The sequence below is a fragment of the Orcinus orca genome, chromosome 19, assembly GCF_937001465.1.
Source record: "Orcinus orca chromosome 19, mOrcOrc1.1, whole genome shotgun sequence".
Classification (NCBI taxonomy): domain Eukaryota; kingdom Metazoa; phylum Chordata; class Mammalia; order Artiodactyla; family Delphinidae; genus Orcinus; species Orcinus orca.
The window spans coordinates 30,804,845-30,830,628 of NC_064577.1; the positions used below are offsets into that span (position 1 = coordinate 30,804,845).

The window sequence follows — 25,784 nt, forward strand, 5'->3', positions numbered from 1 at the left end:
CACCACCATAAGTAGGATATGATTATCTCCTACAGCTTTTCCAGTTTCCAAGTCCCAGCCTCTGTGGATCCTGCCAAGGAACCACATGATACAGATGAGAGTCATCCGTTACCTTTTTAAAATCAGCTACAAAAAGGTGCTCTTGGCTGTAGGGATGAGCTCCTTCAGCCTCTTTGGCCATGGAGCCGTAGTTCCCAGGGGCGGGTAACAGCGTGTGTGTATGCATTTGGGCGCACGGGGAGGTTGGAGGGGTCTTCACGGCATCTAGACTGGGTGAGCTGCTCTGTGCCCTGGAGCTGCAGGCCCAGGGCTGACAAGGTGAAAGATGGTCCCGCCTGGGTCTGGTGGGGATTTTCCGTTCTCAGTGCGCCCGGGTGAGTCAATGGTCACCCACTTCTGTACATCTTAGCTAACACCTTGGAGCAGGGGCTCGGCCTGTCAGGTCCAGCCTGAACTTGGTCGTGGGGTCTGACAGGTGATGCCCCTCACTCTCCACCCCCATCCGGTATCAAGACCGAGTCAGGGGATGCTGGTGCCCGCGCCCTACTCCTCCACGGCCTGGTCCCTGCGTGCAGTACACCTGCGCCCCCCTGGCGGGAAACTGAGGCTGCGGGGTGGGTACGCCTCCCCTCCAGGCTCCCGCGCGCCGCCCGTGTCCGCGCGCGCGGTTGTCAATAAAGTTCTCGCGCGCCGGAAGCGGAAGCGGCGAGTCTCCATGGCGGCGGCGGCTACGGCGGCGGCGGGGCCGGTGTTCTGGAGGCGGCTGCTGGGCCTCCTGCCTGGCCGCCCTGGGCTGGCCGCTCTGCTGGGGCGCCTGTCCGACCGACTCGGCAGGAACCGGGACCGCCGGCGCAGGAGGTGAGAGAGCGGTGGGGCTGAGGGCGTGCCCGGCCCCGACCCTCATTCCGCGCTCCCGGCGTCGCGGTGAGCTCTCCGTGTCCCCGCGCGCGGGCCCGCCCGGACCCCGCAGTCCCGCCTCGCCGCCGGCCTTCCCGGGGTGGGGGACCCCTCCCGAAGTCGGTCGGGCCGGCCCGGGGCTGAGGGGGGCGAGCCCGGCCTCCGGCCTCCGGCCTCGTACGGTGGAGCGAAGGGGCTGTGTGTGCACATCCGGGGCGGGGGGATGAGTTCGTGCGTTGCTTTGGGCCCCGGGGTGTGTGTGTTGGAGAGTCTTCGCGAGAGACACTGTTTGGGTCCGGAGGGGTCTTTTCCTTAAGTAATCCTAGCTGCGAGGTGACTTGACGGGAGTGAATCAGCCCTGCTGGGATTCTGTGCCTGCAGCATTTCTCACATCCTGCCAGAGAGGGCTGTGAAGCAATCCTGAGTCAGGAACACTCAGGCCAGGGAAGAGGAACCACTTGAAACCCCTTTTACACTTTGCAAAGGGCCTGTGTTCTGGAAAAGTACTGAAGTGAGTTATGGAAATAGTGAAGTAGGCTTTGAAGCAGTTCGTTCAGGCAGTGGTCTATCGAAGTAAACATTTGCCAAGTACATGCTGACCTAAGAGGCCTGCTGCTGTTGCTAATATTAAAAAAAAAAAAAAAAGACTTATGTGCAAGTAGTTTTCTTGTTGGAGAGACTCGAGCCTTACGCTTGTTTCTTAAGAAAAAAAATCTTGGAACTGCGTCTTTTTGCAGAGTTTGCGCCTTAGATTTTTATCTGCTACTAGGGTGAGATGTGACCTTCTGGCCTTTGGTAGAGAGATCTGTGGTCCAGTCATGTGTGCTGATTCTAGGTATGGAAAGGAACTTGCTTCTTATTGGGTTACTTTGGAAGATTTTCAGCAAAAATTCAGGTTTCACTTAGGGGAACTTTTTGTGATAGAATCAGCCCAGGATGGAACTCTTGGAAGCTTACTGATCAGAACGGCTTTAAGTTTCACATCAGTGAACCCGGTGGGAGTGGGGTGTAGAAGAGGTGGCCTCTGTTCTCTGTAATTGGTGCTTAGCAAAGACTTGTTTATTACAGTGGGTAGTGAAGTCAGATGACTTCTACGTCCTGGTATCAAACCACTGAGAAATTTGGTTTAAAGTTTCAAAAAATGTTCTCAAGGACGAGATGTTTAGGCCATTTTGTCATTTCCCTTGTATGTATTTAAACTATACAGAAAAGTACTTCATGATTAATCACTGTTTAACATTGGAGTTGATTACTAAAGGCTTTTGGGGCAATCGCCACAAATTCTTTTAAGAAAGACATTTCTCTTGAGTGTTTTTCTGCAGGGGGGGAGGGCAGTGTGGCCGTGGGGATAGTCTACAGTGACTTCTTAAAAGTCTTTTTTGTAAATAGCATTAGTGGATGCAGGACTTGTGGCTCCATATTTCTTCTTGATTAAGTTGGTTAAGGCTGTGGGTCAAAAATTAAACCAGGAACTCAGTTAAATCACAGACATAGAAACACAAATGTCAGATATTTGCGTCTTTTACTCCTTGGAGGTGATGCCTATGCTAGGACGGAGGATAAATGTTTTGAGCAGTATTACTACAGTACTGTGGGGTTCTGACCCTTTCTTTGCCTTATTTGGTTTGCAGATGTTTTCTGCTTCTCTGTGGCCTGGCTGTTTGGGGTTACTCATGTCTGTATGGCCGCTCACCTCCAGTGGCTGCTGACTTTCGTTTCTTCTCTATTGTTCAGTTGCACCAACCAATTCCTCATTCCCCGAATGATGTGGTTTCTTGTAACTCTGATCATTGATTCATTGATAATAGTTCTGTGTAGCCATGAACTTATTTTAGATTTTAGCTTGCCAGTCTGACTCAACTGTTGGAGTGCCTGGTGAATCCTCATGACTAGCAAGGGGAGTGGTGAGAGGGAACAGTTCTTTACTGCAGTGGTTTCCTTTCAGTTATAGAGACAGCCATAGTGACAGAGAACTCTATTTAAAATTACTTCTAGGGGCTTCCCTGGTGGAGCAGTAGTTAAGTATCTGCCTGCCAATTCAGGGGACACGGGTTCGAGCCCTGGTCTGGGAAGATCCCACATGCCGCGGGGCACCTAAACCCGTGTGCCACAGCTACTGAGCCTGCGCTCTAGAGCCCGTGAGCCACAACTGCTGAGCCCGTGCACCACGACTACTGAAGCCCGCGCACCTAGAGCTCATGCTGCAACAAGAGAAGCCACGGCAATGAGACTCCCGTGCACCGCAACAAAGAGTAGTCCCCCGCTCACTGCAACTAGAGAGAGCCCGCGTGCAGCAACAAAGGCCCAAAGCAGCCATAAATTAATCAATTAAAAAAAATTACTTCTAATTAGTGATTTGGAAATACTGCTGTTTTTTCTTAAGCAGGCATCTGACTCATTACCGTGGACAGCTGGATTCATTCACTCATTCAGCATGCGTGTATAGAGCACAGCTGTGCTGTGCTAGGTACCAAGGGAACATACATAGTCCCACCTTCATGGTGCTCAGACCCATAAACAGACAATAGTAAAGTAAGGTAGGAAAGGTCATGGCAGCACTAAGGCACACCTGGAAGTCACAGAAGGCTCCCGGGCGGTGATGATCTTGGAGCTGTGTTTTGGAGGCGTGTAGGAGTAGGCTAGGTGAGGAAGTGGGGAGCCAGTGTTCAAGGAAGGATAGTGAGTGATGTAGGTTGATGGTGGCAGCGGCGGTCTAGGCCTGAGGGGGTGGGGCTTGTATGAAGTCATGGACAGTGGGAAGAGAAGAGAGGGCTGGACTGGAATCAGCTCTGGTGGGGGTGTGTAGGGGGGTGCTGAGGAGGTAGCTCATGTTTCTGACTTGGGTGACTACATGGATGGTGGTATGCTTCACTAAAACAGGGAGCGAGAAAGAGGACCAAGTTTGGGGGATGACGATAAAGGTGAGTTCAGGGCATGTCCATTCGTATCCAGGTGGGTCCAAGTGGAGGCGCTCACTGTTCAGGTGAAGGGCGGGTCCGGCGGTCAGGCGAGGAAGACAGAAACTTCAGGTAGTTTCTTGGAGTCATCAGACTACACAGAATTGACTTGTTATTTGGGGTATGAGACCTGGTGGAAAATGTGTCGAGAGGGCGTTAGTTCCTAACTGAGTTTGCTGCCATACAAGAAAATATTTTCTCTGTGGTCTCCTTTTTCTTTTTTTAAAAACTATTTTCAATTTGAGCTATGTGTGCAGAAAAGTCTTTATTTTTGAAACCCAAGTTCTATTTTCTTTATTTTAGGTGTGTGTATGTGTGTGTGTGTGTGTATGTGTGTGCGTATTTGTGTGTATGTGTGTGTATGTGTGTGTGTGGGGTGGTGGTGGGGTGTCCTAACTTTCCCGAGTGTAAGAGGGAAACATAACCAGCAAACTGTTCTTTTTATTAGGTTTCCTTACCTTGTAATGCCAGCTCAACATACTCTTATTCTACTTCTTAGTGGTTTCTACTCTGAGGGACCACCAGGTTTCCAGAAATTACTTTTTCTCTGAGTTTTCTGATGCTGGGACCCAGTCCTCCTTATTCATTAGAGTTCAGTAGCGCCACCTCTTGTATTATAGCAGTAGAATGGGTGGGAGGGGGGATATTTAGAATCAAAGCATGATTTCCCCAAATAATTCAAATTTCATCTTGCAGAGAATTAAAATAAGATTTGCAGCTGACTGACTTGTAAATTGTAGCTTTATTAGGTTCATATTAACCTGAGTACCCTCTGAGCACATTGCTGCTGCTGATGAAGTAGGCTGGTCAGTCAGCTGTGTGCTCATAGATAGAAACTAGCCTGGGATTGAAGCGGTCTGATAGATAATTCCCTTGTAAACACGTGATCCGAGTAATGTAAATGAGTCGTTTTCACTGCCGGGAAGTCAGGCTGGTTGCAGCAGTTTGGATTAGTAGAACGTGTGAGTGGTTCTCGGCAGGCACTTGGCTATGCCTGGTGCCTTTGGCTACGGAGGTGTGTTGTGGGTTATAAGTATATGTTAGGTTTCTAGCCCCTCGATGTAATCGACTTTCTTTTGGACAAGCCAAGAGGAGAGTCAGCGTGTTGCCACATGCTGGCAGCCCCGGCCTCGTGCCGGCCTTGAGGGAGCAGCCATTGGTCTTCTGTGACCTACGGGAATTCACACTCATTTCCCTTACTTGGGTTTAGGTCTTGCGTTAGTCAGGAAGGGCTGCCTGCTGCTGGGGCTGCAGGAAGTTTCGTCCTTTCGTGTAGTTTTTCGAGCCTTTTTCAGGAAGTGTTATGACTTGGTCTTTTCTCATCACTTCACCTCTTTACGTTTAAATGTGTGTGACGGGGGGAGGGTGGGTTTTTCTTAAAAAGTAGTTTCTGAAAATATTGCAATCCGGAAAGCTCAGTTTCTTTTAAAACATTCTTTCTTTTTTCGTCGTTTTGTACAGATTTGGGTGGGATACAAACCACAGAGTGTGTACCACGAACCTTATAGTCCCTGGAGAGCTCGTGGACCTTTAGACCATGACCCTGAGTGCAGGACACTTAATTAGTGCCCTGGCGTGGTACAGGGGACAGAACTCTTGTGCTGTCCACGGTGGATTTGTGGTTAGTGTAGGAGATAGTCCTCCGGCATCACCGTTTTCTTCCTTCAAAGCCCTGCAGACCCTGTTTTGAAAAGACGCTAGGAGGTGGGCCTGCTTCCTTGTGTCCCAAAGGGTGGGTGACACCACTGTGGCCCCAGGGGAAGCACCTGTGTCCTCTGAAGCCGTGAGAGCTGTGCGGGGCCTGGTGGAGGTGAAGTGCAGACCCAGGTGGAACTCTCTGGCGTTGCCTTTCCTTAGTAGCGCCTCCACTGCCCCCGTGAGAGCTCGGTTGGACCTCCAGGCGCACTGTTGTGCATCCTGACGAACGGAGAACGCAAGGTGTGGCAGTATTTTTCCATGGAGCACTTGCAGCTTCAGAATGTTTGGTGGAATGGAAGACTCCTGTCTCTGCACACAAAGGAGAAATGCCTTCTCCCGTTTTCTGAAGCTTCCCTTGCACATAGCTGTGTTCGCGGCCTCTCAGCAGCCGTTCTGCTCTCGCTCTTTCGGTTTGACTGGCTACTCTGAACTCAAGTCCCGCTGCGGTCCTGTGCCTCTCATGAGTCGGGTGGGTGCATCGTCCTGTCTAGGGCAGGCTTCTGCTGTCCCTGCTTTAATGGTGGCCCCCGGACCATGGACAAGAGTGTTACTGCATGCTGTTCTTGGTCAAGGCAGTCCAGATATGGATTCCTTTTAGAGATGCTGAGAAGAAACTTCCCTCTTCCCCACTGCCCTCCCACTCCATACTCACTGTGTTCTCCTAGCGCCACCCCCCCCATCCTCTCACCCCATTCCCCCAGGCCCCTCTCCAGGTGGAGGGAGTGGCCCCAGGTCAGGGGTCCTCAGCACTTAGGCCCAGCCCACTCTCCAGCTCAGGGAATTTGTTTGCAAATTTCATAGGAAGCCCTAAATCACCTGGCTGAACCTTTCCCCAGAGTCAGGTGTCTGTGTGGGTGGTGGCTGGAGCCCACCCTTTGGAGAGGATGCTGTCAGTTTCACCTTCAGAATTGTGGGCCGAGGATTGTTTTGCACTGTTGTTGCCGCCTCTGCCACCCACTGAGGGCTGTAGCAAAGTAGTTAGGCTTGCCTGAGTTCAAGTACCAGGGCGCGCCCCTGATCTGGCCTTAGCTCTGTCCTCCAAACTTCCCTGATGATCCGGAGTAAAGGAGTGAGAGGGCGGCAGAACCTTATCATCTGGCCCCCCAGCCCCTGCCACTTCCTCCTCCCTATAACTAGAAATGGGAGCTCCATGTTATCTAGAAAGAGATGATTCAGGGGAGTGCAGGCCTAGATGTGGAAAATGTGTGTGTGTTTGTTTAGTTCTCTAAATGGTGAGTGTGACAGCCCTGCTTTTTTTGTAGAGTAACCACAGCTCCCTGCCTTCTCCTGTCTCTTGGGGGTTAGGGTTTTGACCCGGGACAGCTGCCTGGAGGGGGAAGTTGCTTGTGCAGGTGGTCGGCCCCTGGAGGCTGGGATTACTGTGCAGCAGGGGCTGTGGCTGGCACGGGGAGAAGTGTTTTCTGAGAAGATTCCCAGGCGTCCGTCATGGAAAGCGGGAACTCACCCCCGTGGGGATCTGGCTGAGATGCACGGAGAACGTGAGCCCCTGCGCTGTCTCCCACGGAGACTGGCTGCTTCTGCCCCGGCCCAGGTGCTGCAGTTAGATTTTGAGTGTCTGGGCTCTGGATGTGGTCTCCCCACCTTTGCCGACCTTGTGGGGCCTTTATAAAACTCTGTGCTCTTTTTCCAAGCACCTTCCTCTTTGGAATGTGAAGTTACCACCTGAGGGTTGGGTCTCCTCCACGATGAATCCCTGAAACCTAATAGGTTTTCAGTTCTTCTCCTGTCTAACAAAAATAAACCTGTCAGTACACAGGTTAAACAGGAAGTAACATAAAAAAGCCCTCATCAGATCTTGGACTGAGGCCCTGATCTGGACTTGGACTGAAGCTTCCCAGGAGAGCTGCCCGACAGGCCCGCAGCCTGCCCGCGGTGGCCCAAGGCCAAGCCTGTCCTGCCGAGCCCCTCTCCTGGGTGGCGGGGCCTGACCCCCGTACAGTCACTGTGTGTCTTCTCTGGACTGCCTGTTGAGCCCCTCCTGGGTTTTTCTGGCGCTGGTGGGTTTTGGCAGTTCCTGCCTCTTCCCTTTGCTCGCACCTCTCCTCGCCTGGAGCCCCCGCACTTACTGTCTGAATCCCACCGGGCGATCAAAGCCCATTTGGAGGGACGGTGTTGTGAGGCGTCCCCAGCAGCTCAGGCATCAGCAGCTCCCCTTTTTGGTCATTTGAAGCACATCTACCGTATGTATATTTTGACCTTTCCTTCATTAGCCTTAGCATTTCCTTTTGTGTTCTTAGATGATTTCAGGTGTGTGCGCTTGTGAGGCCACCAGGTTTGTGGGCAGTGGTGCCCAGGCCGGCCGTGCCTCCCCCGTACACCATCAGTGCTCACATGACCACTTGGATTGAGGCCCAGGTTGGCACTTGCCCTCTCCTGGGTTGCTGTGTGCCAAAGAGGTGTTTCCTCATCTTCCTTTTTGGGAGCGGCTCTGAGTCTGTTGGCTCATCTGAAGAACGCGTGGGGACTGACTGCATGGCCTGGGTTGCCGGCGACACCCTGGATACTTTTTATATGGTCTGAGCGATAAGTGCTGTGAGATTGGGAGATCAGTTGATCTTACAGCGCTGTGGGGTTTTCCTCCTCAAACAGACTATGTTTAATTAATGAACATTAGACTTTAGCCCCACTTTGCGGCTTCTCGTTGATAGATTGTTGTGCACCTTTCCCGTTCTCATGCTTTTCCGTTGGACTGAAGGCGCTCCCTCTCCCCTCTGGAAGGTAGCCTTGAGCACAGCAGGAGCATGGCCTCCACTTTGGGGAAATCGAGGTCGCAATCCCTTGTTTGCACGTCTAGGCCTTTCATTTGCTGCTTGTTACCCGGGAGCCAGAGGAGACGTGTAGCAAGCTGATGCCCGGGAGTGTGGTCCCCACCTCTGCTCGGAGGCCCATGGTGAACCCTGGCTTCCCAGGGTCCAGACCCGGTGTCTTCCACCCGCTGACTAAACTTTTCTTGGCAATGAGTTGCCGTGACAGCCCGGTGGGCTTTCTGGGAAGCACAGCTGCAGGCCATCTGGCGTGTGTGTAGGGACATTCAGGAACCCTGGGAAGATTCAGCGTTTTATCAGGAGGCAAGTGAATGAAATCATCTTCCTGGAATTTGTGGCCCTTCAGGCCTTGGGGTGTTTAAGCGTCCTTTCCCTAGAGCCCCTCTTGAGGCCGTGGTGAAGGTCACGTGCTGAAAAGGATTTTCCTGCTGCTCTTTGCTGGAAGTCAGATGAGGGGCTGGTTGGTGTGGGGCTCTGGGTGTGCACTGCCCTCCCCCGGCCCCTGCAGGTGTCTCGTCATCCGGACAAAGATGAGGCTCAGTGGGCAGGGGACTGTTTACTGCGGTCTTGGCCTCAGTGGACGGGAACCAGCCAGAGACTGGGTGTGACCTCTGAGGAGAATGTGTCCAGGGGTGAAGGGGCAGTTGTCGTCACTGCCGGCCCCTCTTGAGGTGACCTCTTCCAGTGCCAGCTTTTCTCTCTGTATCCTAGTATTAAAGAGAAAACTTAATTTTTTCTGGGTCCTTCCTTGAATAAAAGCCCATTTATCTCATCAGTGAGACAACCGGGGGTCTGGGTTGTACTCACCAGCCTGAGACCAGACCTGCCCTTGCAAGCAGCCTTTGGCGGCTTTCTGCGGGTGGGTTCGTTGGGGCCATTAACCAGGCGATGGCTTTTCTGAGTTTACTTGTGGCTGCTCTAAATTTTGAGTTGTTTGGAATCAGCGTAAAGTTTGGGGTTTATCCATAGGCTTTGGCAATTCTTAAGTTGCTCAACTTGTAGGGGCTGAAAAATTCTTTTACAGAGTTTGACTGGGGCTTTCTTAAGATGGTCTAGGAAATCTGAAGTTCGCCCACCCCCCCACGCCCCCACCCCGAAAAATTCTTATTTGCCCACAGGAGCTGAGAGAGACTTGTGAGGAAGTATTTGAGAAGTGTGACCCTTTGTATGTCTCTTTTCCCAGGCCACCATGGCTGTTGTTGGCGCCTCTGCTGTCTCCAGCTGTCCCCCATGTCACCTCGCCTCCTTGCTGCCTGTGTCCGGAGGGTGTGCATCGCTTCCAGTGGATCAGAAACCTGGTTCCAGAGTTCGGAGTCTCCAGCTCTCACGTCAGGGTGCTTTCTTCACCTGCAGAGTTTTTTGAGCTCATGAAGGTAAGTTGTGTCTAAGAGAGAGGGTCAGACATGGAATTAGAGGTTTGGGGGCATAAGGTTGGCCGAGTCCTGGGCTGAAGCACCTTGTGTTCTAGACACTTTTGATGGCTGCTCAGCTTATTCCTGCGGGTTCCACCTGTTAGGTTTCCGCTTCACAGATGGCTGAGTTGAGCCGTGATCAGAAGCTCTCCTGGGTGGCTGATGTCTCAGGTGGAGCAGCTCAGAGCTTGCGGGCACTGAGGGTCAGGTCCTAGGTTTTGTTTCTTGTGACAGATTGATTCCCTTCGTTCCGTGTTGGAGATGTAGGCTAGGCGGGAGGTTAGTGAGAGCTTGGGGACCTCAGCAGGCACGTCCCCGCTGAGGACGTCTGGGAGGGAACGAACCTCATTCTGGTTAGGGCATGGCAGACTCCTGCCCCGGCAACGGCTCCAACACACAGTAGCTCCATAGAGTAGATGACAGGAAATGGAGACATAATGACCTGTGGATGGGATTTGATATGTAGGAAGTGGCCGGGAGCCTCTCAATTCAGTGGAGAGTACTTACAGGTAACTGGAAAGTCTGGATGTCTGGTTTTAGGTCTCGTGATCCTGGTTCTTTTCCGTAATTCTGTCTAAAGTTTGTACCTTCTCTCTCTTGGTAGAGATGCTAAACTTCGCATTTGGCGGGGTTCGGCTTTCAATACATTAGTCAGGTGTTCATGCCACGTCTAGTTATTTGTGGTTAAACTGCTCATTGGAATGAAGTAATTAAACGCTAATTAATTTTTAGTTACATGAATTCTGAGTTTGTATTAATTCAGTGATGTTAGAATTAAGGTATGATGCTGTCAGAAGTGCTGGGACATAACAGGAAATATATGTAGATGTTCCTTTTTCTGCACAACAAACTCTAGTTCATTTGAATGCTTGCACATTTTCTCTCCTTTGCCCTGTTGTTCTGTAGATCCACTCTTAGCTTAATTTCCGGCTGGCTCATTCTGGTATGCTGTGTGTGTGTGTGTGTGTGTGTGTGTGTGTGTGTGTGTGTGTGTGTGCGCGCGCGCGCACGCACATACATGCATGCATGCTCTCCCCCACTTCCCTACACTGCTTGACTCTCCTGTGTGTCCTTGTTTGTGTAGAACTGATGCTGAGGCTGTTTGCTCTTTACTCCTACTTGGTTCTCTGCTTGGCTTGAAGAAACAGGTTTTTCAAAGGAGGTGGTTCTTAGTGTCCCAATCAACTCCGGGTGAAGGATGGACTGAGTCTCCACATGGGGGTCCCCTGGCCTGGAGGTGAGGCCACGCGGCGCCTGGAGGGACGCGTGAGGGGCTCAGCCCAGCAGGCCAGGAAGAAGCCGAGGCCACCGTTCCCTGCCTTCTGCACTGAGTCATGGGCGGGTTCTCCGGCAAGTTCTATGTGGAGCGGGATGTGTTTCTTCCTGGGACAGAGTGGCCCGTGTTCCCTGAGAAGAGAGTGCAGCGTGGTTTCTGCCTGGGCCCAGGCCTTCGTGACAGCTGAGCTTGTACCAGAGGACCTGGTGCCATGGCAAACAATTGCATAGACTTTTGCTGCCCGAACTTGATTGCCTCACACTTTACTTGTTTTCCTCTCTTTCCTGTCTTCATACTCATTTTCCCCACAAGCAACCATCTGAATAAATAACAAAACGAAGGAAACAGCAAACATAGGAAATTCTTTTGTTTGTTCCTTGCATATAAGCCTTTCCCAGTGGTGTGTTGGTGTGTTTATCTAGTCAAGATGCCCCTCTTCCTCCGTCGACAGTGCAGGCTGTGGGGGCCATGTGGGAAAGCCAGCACGTGTGTGTGTCCTGCCTCCCCGGTGCCCTCGCCAGCTTGCCCTGAGGGTGGTGCTGCCCTTCTTCCTGCTCTTGACCTCCTCTGGGGCCTGGCCGCGCTGGTGAGGGGTCTGGTGTACTCCCATGGCTGGATCAGGTCTAGGGAGGGGATGCTGGCTATTGGAACTGTTGCATCATCTTTGAATGTTGGTGTGTTCTGTTTGTGTGTCTAGCTAGGTACCTGTCTGTCTGCATCTCAAAACTGTTGCATGCTTGGGACTTCCCTGGTGGCGCAGTGGTTAAGAATCCGCCTGCCAATGCAGGTGACACGGGTTCGAGCTCTGGTCCGGGAAGATCCCACATGCCATGGAGCAGCTAAGCCTGTGCTCCACAACTACTGAGCCTGTGCTCTAGAGCTACTGAGCCTGCGTGCCACAACTACTGAAGCCCGCATGCCTAGAGCCCGTGGTCTGTAACAAGAGAAGCCACCGCAATGAGAAGCTCGTGCACCGCAATGAAGAGTAGCCCCCGCTCACCACAACTAGAGAAAGCCCGCGTGCAGCGACGAAGACCCGACACAGCCAAAAATTAACATAAATAAATTTATTTAAAAAAAAATTACATGCTCATTATAAAACCCCAGCTGTGCAGACGGGGCTGGAGTGCAAGTTTGCCCCCGCGCTCCCTCGTCTGGCTCTGCTCCTCGGACACACACACACACACACACACACACACACACACACACACACACACACACACACACACACACACACACACACACACACACACACACACACACACACACACACACCCCCCCATACAGGTGTGCATGGGGTGGTGACGGGGGAGCATGGTTTACGTTCTGTTCAGTGATTTGCTTCTGTTCCTGCAGTGCACTGTGGCCATCCCCTCAGGTCAGTGTGCAAAGACCTTCATTCTTTTCGTGGCTGTGCTGTATCTTATAGCATGGCTAGGTCATGCCTTACTTTCAGGCTGAGTATTTTAAATTAGGGTTGTGGGTCCTTACCTGGTAGGTTACCACACACATTTGGGGCTTGCTTTAAATATTAATTGGTGAAGATACAGGATAGTGCAGCTTGCAGTGTTATTTGCCTCCAGTATCAAAGGACTGTATCTTTCTCACTGAACTGTGAAAATGGTGATTATGAATTTTGAATTGTTTCTTCTCTTCAGGGGCAGATAAAAGTAGCCAAGAGGCGGGTCGTGATGGCGTCCCTCTACCTGGGGACAGGTCCTTTGGAACAGGAACTGGTAAGGTTTAAGCAGGGGTGGTCCTACTGGCAGTAGTGAGTCACCCTAAAACCTCGGGCTGTGTAGAGCCGTGGAGTTGGGGTAGAGCCGCCCTCCTTGGCCTGCGTCTCAGGCCAGCTTTTGTTCTTGTTGCCCCAGATTCTGGGGCACGTTAGGAGGATCAGGTAGGGGTGCAGGGAGATGTGATCCTGGGCCTCCTGACCTCGCTGGCCCGTGTCCTCCTCACCCTGCGCAGGGGCCGTAGGCCATCTGTCTGCCAAGCCGGGGCTCCGAGAATTGTGACCCGCAGGCCAAACCTGGCCACTGCCTATTTATGTGTGGAATATGGGCTAAGGATGGTGTTCACATTTTCTTTTTTTAAAATTTATTTATTTATTTATTTATTTTTGGCTGCGTTGAGTTTTTGTTGCTGCGTGCGGGCTTTCTCTAGTTGCAGTGAGTGGGGGCTACTCTTCCTTGCGGTGCGTGGGCTTCTCATTGCGGTGGCTTCTCTCTTTTTTTAAAAATAAATTTATTTGTTTATTTTATTTTTGGCTGCGTTGGGTCTTTGTTGCTGTGCTCAGGCTTTCTCTAGTTGTGGCGAGCAGGGACTACTCTTCGTTGCGGTGCGCGGGCTTCTCATTGCAGTGGCTTCTCGTTGCGGAGCACTGGCTCTAGGCACGCGGGCTTCAGTAGTCGTGGCGTGCGGGCTCTAGAGTGCAGGCTCAGTAGTTGTGGCGCATGGGCTTAGTTGCTCTGCCCATGCGCCACAACTACTGAGCCTGTGCTCTAGAGCCCGTGAGCCATGACTACTGAAGCCCGTGCACCTAGATCTTCTGCCATGTGGGATCTTCCTGGACCAGGGCTCAAACCCGTGTCCTCTGCTTTACATTTTCAATGTTTGGCAAAAGATCAAAAGAGGAGTAGTAATTGTGTCACATGAAAAGCATGTGAAATTCAGATCTCTGTGTCCATAAATGAAGCTTTATTGGAGCATAGTGACTCTCATTAATTTTTGTTCTGTCTATGGCTGCTTTCTTGCTACAGTGGCTGAACTGAGTAACTGTGACAGGGATCATCTGACCTGCAAAGCCCAAGATATTTACTGTCTGGTCCTTTATAGAGAAGGCTTTCTGAGTCTGTGTTAGACAGAGGAGCCAGCATGGCAGGTCGAGCTGGCCGTTGCTTTCGCCCAGGGCTGGTGTCGGGTGCGGGTCTGCGGCCAGCCTGGCTCCACCTAGACTTGCTGTCATGCCGTGCTTGTCCCTTCCAACGAGACACGCGGGGCTGGGAAGGAGCAGACGTCAGCTGTTGTGCAGCGGGTGCTTCCTGTAGGACGAGCCCAGCGCAGAATCTGTAGGTTGAGCTGAAGTGGGTGTGAATGAGGTCGTTGTGTCGTCGGAGTCCCTGGATGGCTTTCTACTCTGAGGGAGTGAGATGGACCCTTGCCCACAGCAAGTGTTTCTTGGTTTGCCTTGTTCAGCAACCCCCAGGGCATAGCTGGAAGAGAACAGGGGCTGTGGTAGGGGGCAGGAGAGAGCCCACCCCTTCCCTTCCTGTGTGAGGAAAGGCTGCCCCGCTTTCAGGACGTGCTCTTAGCTGCCACCTTGGGAAGCGTGTTTGTTCTCCTGGGAGAAGAATGCCACGTCCAGCCTGTGGAGAGTGGCAGTGGGCAGGTTGTGTCTTGGATTTATTTGTTCAGCAAATATTTACCGAGTGATGTCTGTGTGTGGGGCGCTGTTTGTTGTGTGCCTGTAAGGATGATCCATTGGAACGTGTGTGGGAGCTGGTGTCTTAGTGTTTTCAAGAGCGGCGAGGTCCAGACCCTTGGGCACCGCGTCCCTGACTCCCAGAGCCTTCATCCTGCCAGGCCCGGGCCGCAGACGCCATGTCTTCGGATTACGGTTACCGCGGTGGCCTCAGGTGAAGAGATTCTGCAGCGTTGGCTTCTGGGCAAGCGTGGCTGGTGTGTGCGTGTACATGCTTGTGTGTGTGTTCAAAGAGGACCGTGGGGGCATTAGCTGACAGGTTGGTTCATTTCTTTAATACATAACCATCTTTTCAGATCTTTCATTTCTGTTCTTTTGGGGTCTTTTCTTGGCAGGTGGATTGCCTGGAAAGCACTCTAGAAGAGTCACTCCAGACGAAGTTTCCTTCCGACCTCAGGGTGTCCATTCTCTTAGACTTCACGCGGGGCTCAAGAGGTAGGTCTGACGCCCTCCCTGGCCCCCTGATTCTTCCCTGTTCAGGAAGAACGAGGAATTACACCCTCACCGCCCTGTCCTTAGCCAGCAGCAAGGCTATTTGAAGCCCTTCTGGGATGGCCCAGGACGGCCTGTCCGTCAGGATTCTGTCTGTGGCAAGTGACCGACAGTCCAAGTAAAAATGACTTTGGGAAAAAGAGAATTGTTTTGACTTCCACGTCTGACCTGATTCGGGTGGGTCGTGATTTGGGGCTTGGACCTTTAGGCTGGCTTCATTCTCTGGCTCCTTGCGGCAGCCTCTGGCAGTCCCAGGCCCATCTTGCCACATCTTGTCCACTGGAAGAGCATCTGCTTCCCTCGTGGTCAGCCTGGAGCTCCTGCATGGCCTGTCTCGGGCTCTGTGCCGGGCCTCCTGAGCGTGCTGACCGACCCAGCCTGGGCCTGCGTGCCTTCCCAGAGCTGGGGTGGACAGAGTCATCTTCACCCAGAGCAGAAATATGAGAGCGGGGCTGGGTGGTGCCCCCGGGAGGAGATTGGGTGCAGTTACCATGAGGCGGGTAGAGGGTGCCGTGGGGCTGGAAGAGCGGATGTCCGCTACACGGGCCGCTCAGTCCTGCCCCGAGATGTGGTGGGTGTCCAGGTAGAAGCTGTCCCGGAGCCCCTCTGGCTGAAAACAGCCCCCGGCGGTCTGACTTGGACGGCTGCGCAGGCCCTTGGTAGGTGGCGCTGCACTGGCGGGCTGCATGTTTTTCCTGGTGTGACTGCCGTCCTTGCTCTCCTGCTTGCCCACGTCTTCAGGAAGGAAAAACTCTCGCACGATGCTGCTCCCACTCCTGCAGAGGTTTCCAGAACAGGTCCGAGTGTCTCTCTTCCACACGCCTAACCTCCGTGGGCTCCTCCGGCTCCTCATCCCCGAGCGCTTCAACGAGACCATCGGCCTGCAGCACATCAAGGTGTACCTCTTCGACAACAGCGTCGTCCTGAGCGGGTGAGTTGGCTTCCTTCTGTCGGGGTCTCCAGGGCAGAGACCAGCAGCACGCAGAGAAGGGAAGGTCCGTCCCCGCGAGCCTTCGAGGGCCTGCTGCTACGTGTTTAGTCTGGTTGCCTGGCCCTCCCGGCGTCTTCCCGGTGTCCTGTCTGCCACGGAGGCTGGAAGCCACGAAGGGCGACTGAAAGCTGGCCGTGGTTTACTGAGCCCTTACTCTGTGTTTGCTCCTGGGTGAGCCCCTCGTGTACTGTCTCAGCTAATGCTCACTGTCACCCCACGTGGTCTTTCCCTCACTTTGTACACAAGAAGCCCGAGAGGACAAATAACTTTGTCAGGCAGGGCTGGGTGGGAATCCAGGCCCTTTTGGGGGACACTGGGGCCAAGCCCGAGTGGTCCTTGGCTCTGTAAGTGTCTGCATCTCCTCTCGGTGGTCAGCTCGGTGAGGGGATGGCCTTGCGGTCACTCCTCTGTGTCACCTTAGTGTCACTCTCGCCCACCTCTCGTGAGCGGCCAGGCTCAGTAGCTGTTTGTTTTATTTTATTTTATTTTATCTATTTATTTATTTATTTTTGGCTGTGTAGGGTCTTCGTTGCTGTGCGCGGGCTTTCTCTAGTTGCGGCGAGCAGGGTGCACGGGCTTCTCATTACAGTGGCTTCTCTCATTGCGGAGCACGGGCTCTAGGTGCACGGGCTTCAGTAGTTGTGGCACGCGGGCTCAGTAGTTGTGGCTCGTGGGCTCTAGAGCGCAGGCTCAGTAGTTGTGGTGCGCGGGCTTAGCTGCTCTGCGGCATATGGGATCCTCCTGGGCCAGGGCTGGAACCTGTGTCCCCTGCATTGGTGGCCGGATTCCTAACCACTGCGCCCCCAGGGAAGCCCGTCAGTAGCTGTTTGTTAATTGGCTGCTGGTGCACCTGATCCAAGTTGGTTGCTCCCCTGCTCCTGCTGGTGACCCTGAGACCAGGGTCACCAGCACTTGCTGTCGCACCCTATCGCCTGAGTCCTCACCTGCTGCTTTCCTCCCTGTAGCGCAAACCTGAGTGACTCCTACTTCACCAACCGGCAGGACCGCTACGTGTTCTTGCAGGACTGTCCTGAGATTGCGGACTTCTTCACGGAGCTGGTGGACGCGGTGGGGGACGTGTCCCTGCAGTTGCAGGGGGACGACACAGTGCAGGTGGTGGAGGGGATGGTGCATCCTTACAAAGGTAGGGTCCCGGGCTCCTCGCCCTCCTGAGCCTGGGGGTGGTGAGGGTGAGGAGGGCGCGCCTCTGGGGGCCTTGCCACGGGTTTAGGAGACTTGGGTGGCAGAGCCTTGTTCTGCTTTTGTCTTTGGAGCCAGACAGACGTGACTCACTGGCTATCGGTCATGCTCTGCGGGTGAGGGAGCCGCCGGGGAAGGTGGGATTGTGGGCCTCGGGTCTGGGTGCCCGCGGGAGTGAGCCGGGAGCCTGCCCTGCACTTACAGGAAGCGGCCTGGTGGATGGCCACCCCCCTCAGGGCCACCTCCCGTGACTCTGGAGCACAGAGGGTCTGTGGCTCTCGGCTCCATTGAGGTCTGCGGCCTCCTGCCTGGAACGTGAAATGGGAGAGTCCTCGGTCCTGCTCACTGGAAACAGGCAAACCCTGGCATCTAGCATTCCCGGGCTATTTGCATTCCTGTGATTCTTGTGGCCGTGGCTTCCTGGTGGCCTTTAAGGAGGCCTGCTGCTGAATTTGCAACCGTGTCAGCAATGTGGGGAACGGGTTAAACCTAGCCCATGTGAGGAGAAGAGCCAGAAAGGAAGCATCTGAGTGGGGATGTCTGGTGGGAACCCTGTCCCGGGGGCCTGGGGATCTGTGCACTGTGGAGCCAGCCCGTGATCTGAGTGCCTGCCTTGCCTGCTGCCACTACGCCTGTGTGCTGTAGAGTAGTATGATAATTACTGTTATGATTTAAATTTCCACAATACAAATTCATGGAAGTCTGTGTTCTCTTGCATTATATGAGCACCTACACAGTGTTCTCAATTTTGCCCTCTGGCTCACAGAGCCTGAAATATTTACTGTCTGGCCCGTACAGGAAACACTGGCTGACCCCTGATCTAACTTAACAGGCCTGGCGTGAATATGCAGAAAAAAGGGCCCCCATTCGGGGCAGAATTGAGAGTCAGCACGCTCAGAGGGCGTGGGGGGCTGGGCACAGCCGTGTTCGGGACCAGGGCAGCTCAAGAGAAGCAGTGAGTGAGCGGCCCCTGTGGTGGCCGCCGTCAGTAAGGAGGGATCCCCGCAAGCAACATTCCTTCTCTGGGCTGTTTGCCCAGCCCTGGAAGGCACTCGGGCGTGTGCGCCTGTTCCCAGCCCAGAGCGCGAGAGCGGTGACCAGAACAGTCGTGCTGCCCGTCTCTCTCTTGTTGATCAGCCCTGCCCAAGGCTTGCTATTCTGTCAGTGTTTTCAGAGAATCAACTTTTGACAATGTTGAAGTTACCTATTTTTATATTGTTGTTTTCTTTTTGTTAATTTTTGCTTTATATAATGTGCTTCCTTGTACTGTATTTTTTGGCTTTTCCTGTTGTTTTTCCTCCTAACTTCTTGAGTTGGATGCTTTAGCTCATTAACTCTCTTATCATCTAGTGATAGAGTTTAGACTCACTTCTTTTCCCTTCATTGTGTCCATGCAGCCACTCGTCACTGGTGTCCGTGTGAAAACAAGGCCCAGAGCCTGCCTGTTCACCTCTGACCCTTTGTGGCTCGCTCTCCTGCTCTCTGGTCATACTTAAACGTGTCTCTGTCGGACACATGTTCTTTCTGACGTGTAACATGCACACTAGTCACGTGTGTGCAGCTTATGTACGTGTTCATAGTGGGTTGGCTCCCAGAAGCCCCCTCGGGTCCCTAGCCAGGCGCGACCCCTATGTGCCCACTATCCTGACCACTGCCGCCCTCAACTAGTCTTGCCTGTTTTTGAACTTTTCGTAAGTGGATTGGTAGAGGCCTTTTCATTTCCCCCTGAGTGCAGGCTTCTTGTGGCAAGATCCTTTTCCGGGCATTTCTGTCCACAGAGGAGCCTCACATGGGCCCAGTGTCTTGTGCTCAATCGAGACGTGTTTGGTGAAGGATCAGTTGTGGCATCTGTGCTTGCCTGTCACATGCCATGTGGTGTGTCTCCTGTGCTGAATGGGAGTCCAGAGCCTCCCTTCTCTGCTCCTGACTCCCCTTTGCCATGTCTCCCTCTAGGTGACCGGGCTGCGTATTGCAAGGCAGCCAATAAGAGGGTTATGGATGTGATCAACTCAGCCAGGACCCGCCAGCAGATGCTGCATGCCCAGACCTTCCACAGCAACTCCCTCTTAACCCAGGAAGATGCAGCCGCCGCTGGAGACCAGAGGCCAGCCCCAGACACCTGGATTTACCCATTGATCCAGATGAAGCCCTTTGAGATTCAGATCGATGAGATTGTCACTGAGACCCTGCTGACGGAGGCCGAGCGAGGCGCTAAGGTCTACCTTACCACTGGCTACTTCAACCTGACCCAGGCCTACATGGACCTGGTCTTGGGCACGCGAGCCGAGTACCAGATCCTGCTGGCCTCGCCGGAGGTGAACGGCTTCTTCGGGGCCAAGGGGGTGGCAGGTGCCATCCCGGCCGCCTACGTGCATATTGAGCGGCAGTTCTACAGTGAGGTGTGCAGCCTGGGGCAGCAGGAGCGGGTCCAGCTGCAGGAGTACTGGCGGAGGGGCTGGACGTTTCATGCCAAAGGTACGTGGCAGCCGGCTGGCCAGAGGACGGCCCCCATGCCGGACAACCGGGGGGTGGACCAGTTGGCCCACTTGTTAGCGCCCGTGGTGCCGGTGCCTGCCTGGTAGAGCCCTGCCCCTTCCCCCGTCTGTCTCCATGACAGCCCTGCGGGCACATCACAGTCATCGCATTTATGTGCATTTCAGTTATGCAAGATCTCTCCCAAAACTTATAAACTCAGATCATTTGGGGGGCTGTTTTAAAAAATATACACATAACCTCTCCCCTCAAATAGATGAAAAGGCACGTGCTTTAGTCTTTCTGTGATCATCCGAGTTCTCCCGCATTGGCCCTGCCCTTCTTGGGGACAGAGAGGGTTCCTTAGGGATCATTTGTTTGGCGTCAAACAGCCCACTTTTTCAGTCCCTTCCTCAGCAGTCCTGTTTTTTCCCCTATGTGCCAAACCTTCGTGTTTTTTTTTTTTTTTTTTTTGCTGAGAAAACTGAGGCTATCTACTTAGAATGTTTACATGTACCGGACTGCCTCAGGGTGGGTCAGAGTGTGAATTGCATATTGTAATGGTCTCTCTTGCACAGTTATGTGCATCTGTGGGGCAGCCCACATGTGGCACAATCCCAGGGGATAGCCACGATGTGAACAAACGGGTTTAGAACCCTGTGCCTTCTCCATGCCGAGGGCATCTGCCTCTCGAGTGTGACTGCTCCTTTCTGTCCTCCGGGAGACCCCATGGCCAGCTCGGTTAGTCCTGTGTGTAAAGGAATAGTGGACAGCATGGGGACCCCAAGCCCCGACTGAAGTGCCTGGCTTTACTGAATTCTTGCTGGTGTTTCAGAGACCCATTTTGCTCCTGCGCTAGTCCTGGGGGCTTCCGGAGAGCCTGAGCGAGGCGGGAGGGGGATGGTGTTGTCACAGCCACTCATCTATGTTGTTTAGACTTGAGGTCACTTTGAACCCTCAGGTTGGACTCTTGTTTCCTTAAACCATTGGTTTCCATCTGGAGGTATACTAGGAAATCCCCCCAGGCCACCCTAGGCCTCCTGGGTCCAGCCCTCTGGGATTGGGTGGTTTCCACTTGCTACTGTGAGGCCTGCGTGCCTGCTCAGGCAGGTGGCACTGTCTGGTGTGGGAAGTGAGCTCTGCCATTGTACCGATCCTGGATGTGTCATGGGCTAAGCCCGGCCGGCCGGTGATTAGGTGTCTCCGGGCAGGCAGGCCAGCCCACGGGGGTGTGGAAGGTATTTTAGGATTGGCTCTGTTACTTCTGAGAATAACAGTGGTGCCTGGGGTGGGGTAGTGGAGACAGAGAGCTGGATAGTGGGAGGAGCTTTGAGCTCTGAGGGGACCTGTGTGCCTGGCGAGCCGCGCAGAGGCACGTTGAGAGCGCTCGCTCCTCGTCTGCCCTGTGGCTGGGTCGGTGCGGGGGGTCCCTTGTCACTTTGGGGCCCCCAGCGTAGCCTGGCCCATCAGTTCTGAGTGTGCTATGGGTTATTTCCGTGAAGCTGCGCTGATAAACGTGCAGTGACTCCCCAGTTACCGTTGAAACAGAAACACCCAACCGGCTTTTCCAGTGTGTCTCGCCTTTTCCCGGACTGGTGTGCTCCAGCCGCTCCCTCCTGCCGCACGCCCTGTTGCGGGTGGAGCCCTGCCACCTGGCAGCTGGCTTAGTGGGGAAGGCCAGGAATCCCAGGGTGTGTGCAGTAGAGGGGGAGGGGGAGAGCACGACGGGGCACGTGGAGAGGGGCTTCCGCGCAGAAGACACCTCACCCTAACAGCAGGAGCCAAAGGTCAGATCACTCAGCGCTGAAATGAGAGGCCAGGCCCTTCCCTGCCTAGTGGCTGTGCTCGATAGTGGGGGCTCTTACGTCAGCCCCCCTTTCTGAGTCATCTCTTGTTGGCCAAAGCAACCTAGGACAAGGAGCTGGCAGCGCAGGTGGCGCTGGATTTGGACTGTGGAGTGGTGGACCATCTACTGATTGCCTGCCCTGTGCAGAGGCCATGCTGGGTGCAAGCGGTGTGTCTGCGTTTGGGCCCCGGAAAATTCTTCCCCATGGCTGAGTGGCCTATACTACAGTTCCCTTCCCCGGGCTCCTGCTCCCAGAAGCCCTTGGGCGATGGGGGGAACGGGGACACCGTGTTCCTGCTTCCAGACCCTTGCCCTCCGAGAGCGCTGTCAGCGCTGCATGCCTCTGGGAGTCAGGCATCCCGAGGCTCTGGGCCCTGACTGTGTTGAACCTGCTGGTGGCCACGTGCGAGGCGATGCAGGAAAGCTCCGCTCGGTCCAGGCCTGTGGACGCTGGCAGGCGAGGTGGGGAGAAACAGCCTTCTCGTGGGCAACGGCCACGCCAGTCCACGGGTGCTAGTGGATAGCAGTGCAGTCTGGTGACGGGAGGCCCCGAGGGCTGGGGTGTACTCTGTTGTTTTCTGCTCACCGAATGTCGCCAGGAACGTGGAGCAGGGGTGCGTGCTCGGCTGGAGCAGCGCTGGCTCTGCCCAGTGGCCTGAGCGGAGGCCGCCTCACTGGCTACTCTGTCGATTTCCTAGCAGACTTGAATATATATCCCATTTTAGTAAGTTGAGCTGCTTCAAAGAACCAGAGGGACCTTCCACTCTTTAAAGGCATGTACTAGAGACCCCTTTGGCAATGTGGTCCCATCTGGTTAGTTTTTATTGGGAGTTTTTATCTGGTTAGTTTTATTACCCTGGGTAAGCATGATGTGGTGGACAGGTTACCAGGATGGGAGTCTCGAAGCCTGGTTCTCGGCCCAAATTTGCCTTTGGCACAAGTGGAGGGACCAGGTTCAACCTCCGTGTCAGCTGGGGCGATGGCTTTGGGTTGTACTCAGAGGGAATGGTGACATGCATGCGTTCGAGTTTCTGTGAAGTGACCGTGCGGTTCATGGGCGAGGAATAGAGTCCCAGGGGTCGTGGCAGGGACGCCATGTGTGGCGTCAGAGGGCTGGGACCCCTGGCGAGGAGAAGCATCCTCCTCACCTATAGTTTTTTTTTTTTTTTTTTTTTTTTTTTTTGCGGTACGCGGGCCTCTCACTGTTGTGGCCTCTCCCGTTGCGGAGCACAGGCTCCGGACGCGCAGGCCCAGCGGCCATGGCTCATGGGCCCAGCCGCTCCGCGGCATGTGGGATCTTCCCGGACTGGGGCACGAACCCATGTCCCCTGCGTCGGCAGGCGGACTCTCAACCACTGCGCCACCAGGGAAGCCCTCCTCACCTATAGTTTTGTTGCTGATCTCCCCATGGCTCAGTGAAGGGCGACACTGAACCCGGAAGTCTTATTACCAGCATCTGCTTGGCCTCAGGAGGGTTTTGAGGGTGTGGGAGGGTAGGGGTCCACCTTCGACATCCGTCAGTTGGCAGCGCTTCTGATTGGTGGTTTGTCAGCTTCCTGTTGCCCGGCCTTCGTTCCTCACCTGGTGGGTGAGGTGGAACAGGGTTCTGGGAGCGGGGGAGCATTCCTACCTAATGGGGAGCACCACCAGCTCAGCTGGAGTTTAAAGACTTAGTTTTTTTAGATCAGTGTTAGGTGCACAGCAAAACTGAGAGGAAGGTACAGAGAGTTCCCGTGTTCTCCCTGCCCCCCAACACATGCACAGCCCCCCCACTACATTTATTATAATTGATGAACCCACAGAGACGCGTGATTGTCACCCTGAGTCCACGGTTTACATCAGCGTTCATCTTGGTGGTATACGTTCTGTGGGTTTGGACAAATGTATAGAGTAGTTTCGCTACCCTAAAATCCCTCTGTGCTCTTTTTTTTTTTTTTAAATAAATTTATTTTACTTGTTTATTTTTGGCTGTGTTGTGTCTTTGTTGCTGCGCACGAGCTTTGTCTAGTTGCGGCAAGTGGGGGCTACTCTTCGTTGCTGCGTGCGGGCTTCTCGTTGCAGTGGCTTCTCTCATTGTGGAGCACGGGCTCTAGGCGCGCGGGCTTCAGTAGTTGTGGCCCGTGGGCTCAGTAGTTGTGGCACGCAGGCTCTAGAGCGCAGGCTCAGTAGTTGTGGCGCACGGGCTTAGTTGCTCTGCGGCATGTGGGATCTTCCCGGACCAGGGCTCGAACCTGTGTCCCCTGCATTGACGGGCGGGTTCTTAACTCCTGCACCACCAGGGGACCCCCCCGCTCTGTGTTCTTGTGCTCTGCCTATCTCCCCCCAACACCCCTGGCCTCCGCCCTGGGCAATCGTAGATTTTTTTTATTGTCTCCATAGTTTTGCCGTTTCCAGAATATTATATAGTTGGAATCATACAGCCTGAAGCCTTTTCAAACAGGCCTCTTTCACTTACCATGCATTGAAGTTTCCTCCACGTCTATTCATGGCTTGATAGGTCATTTCTTTTTAGGGCTGAATGTATATCATTTTTTGGATGGACCACGGTTTATCCTCTTGCCTACTGAACAACATCTCAGTTGCTTCCAGGGGTTCCCCTTTTAAACTTGGTCCTGGTTGAGAGTAGGGTACAGGGTACCAGGAGCAGGATGGCATTGTCAGCGGTTGTGCGTGCTCTGTCTACCTTGTGCCAATGAACTAACCTCTTTAGGTCTTGGAGAGGCAGCAACTTCAGGGGAGTCTGAGTGAGTATGAAGTGTGTCAAACCTAGTTCTCGCATCTTCTTAGCTTTCTGCTCCATGGAGAGGAGGGGGCTGAGAGGTGGTGTATGCACCATCATGGGATTTCTTGCTGTGAGAGCAAGGGACACATCCATGCTGGGGGACGTGGGCTCTGCCTGCTGTTAAGATGTTGACTTTGATTTCGTGTGGATGCAATATTCCAGCATTAACAGCACGCTGTGTGTGGCGAGGGCGGGGCAGGGCCACTGGATTAAGAGATTTCTGGCTTCTGCTGACAGAGGAATCTGTTAATGATTATGAGAATTGTCACTATTTTTACTGCCTTCCCGATAGGCCACTTGGCATGGCGCCCAAAGGTGAACTTGTAGTGAGAACCAGGGCAGCTCCACCCTGTTTGTGGGGCACACGTGAGGCAGTTCTCACCTGGGGATGGGGTTGTGCCTGGGGCGGTGCCGCTCACCTTGGACCGAGCAGGCACCAGCCTCCGGGCCTCTTGGAGTGTTTTGGTTCTGTTCTGGCTTCAGAATAGGTGATGCTTATTCATTCATCTGAGGTTAGGACTGTGATGTCTTCTGTCCCCTCTTGTTTTTACAGGGATCTGAGAACCCTCTGAAATTTATTGCAGAATATTGTGTGGGGAGGAGAGGGAGGGGTGCATAATTTTGAATTTTTCCTGGAGAGATCCTCAAAGAAGGTCTCTAATCTGAAATGTTCATGTGCTCCTGCTGTAGAACCTCAAGGCCTTTTTATATACTTAAACATTTGTTGGAAGAGGTGGTTTTTTATGTTTTTTTTTTTTTGCGGTACGCGGGCCTCTCACTCCTGTGGCCTCTCCCGTTGCAGAGCACAGGCTCCGGACGCGCAGGCTCAGCAGCCATGGCTCACGGGCCCAGCCGCGGAGACCAGGGCACGAACCCATGTCCCCTGCATCGGCAGGCGGACTCCCAACCACTGCACCACCAGGGAAGCCCTGGAAGAGGTGTTTTTATCCGCATTTTACTTATTTTGTTCAAACAAGTATTTATTGAGGGCCTGCTGTGTGCCAGGCAGCATTCAGGGCATTGGGGATACATCACTGGGGACTAGACCAACTCCCTGCCCTCGTGAGGTGTGGGTTACTGGGAAGCAGATAAGAAGTGGATGAATCTATCCAAATACAATGTCAGGTCGTGGAAAGGGCTTTGAAGAAGATCAGAGCAGGAGGGGGCTCCAGGTTGATGGCAGTCTGTTAGATGGGGGTCAGGGAGGGCCTCTCTGAGGAGGTGACACTGAGCAGAGACCCCCCCGGGCAGGAGAGGTCCGGGCAGAGGGAACAGAAGCGTGGAGCCCCGAGACTACACTAGGCTTGAAGGACACCCCCTGGGCCAGGGTGGTCAGAGCGGAGGATGGGCACTGAAGTTGGAAGCGGCTTGGAGGCCAGGGTGAGCCAGGGCTGCGGGCAGCCTGGGGCTCTCTGGTTTACCCTTCAGCATGATGCTGGCTGCGGGCAGCCTGGGGCTCTCTGGTTTACCCTTCAGCATGATGCTGGGACT

The 25,784-nt window shown here is 53.7% G+C and overlaps 1 protein-coding gene across 14 annotated transcripts in view; it reads left to right on the forward strand.

Moving 5' to 3' along the window:
- The first annotated feature begins 685 nt into the window (after positions 1–685).
- The window catches only part of PGS1 (phosphatidylglycerophosphate synthase 1), a 584,793-nt gene continuing 559,694 nt past the window's right edge, over positions 686–25,784 (forward strand). For 10 of the 14 annotated variants that reach the window (XR_007473305.1, XR_004486400.2, XR_007473306.1 and 7 more), the window contains exons 1-7: positions 698–858; positions 9,522–9,711; positions 12,685–12,762; positions 14,846–14,945; positions 15,744–15,933; positions 16,959–17,137; positions 19,147–19,668. Coding sequence is in view for 8 of the 14 variants with exons in the window: in XM_033438636.2 (XP_033294527.1) it covers positions 716–858; positions 9,522–9,711; positions 12,685–12,762; positions 14,846–14,945; positions 15,744–15,933; positions 16,959–17,137; positions 19,147–19,668 (1,402 nt within the window). In the remaining 6 variants the exon portion in view is untranslated. Of the gene's footprint in view, positions 925–9,521; positions 9,712–9,806; positions 9,954–12,684; positions 12,763–14,845; positions 14,946–15,743; positions 15,934–16,958; positions 17,138–19,146; positions 19,669–25,784 lie in introns of those variants that run through there. The other 4 variants (XM_049701573.1, XM_004275534.4, XM_049701572.1 and 1 more) reach the window with 4 other exon arrangements.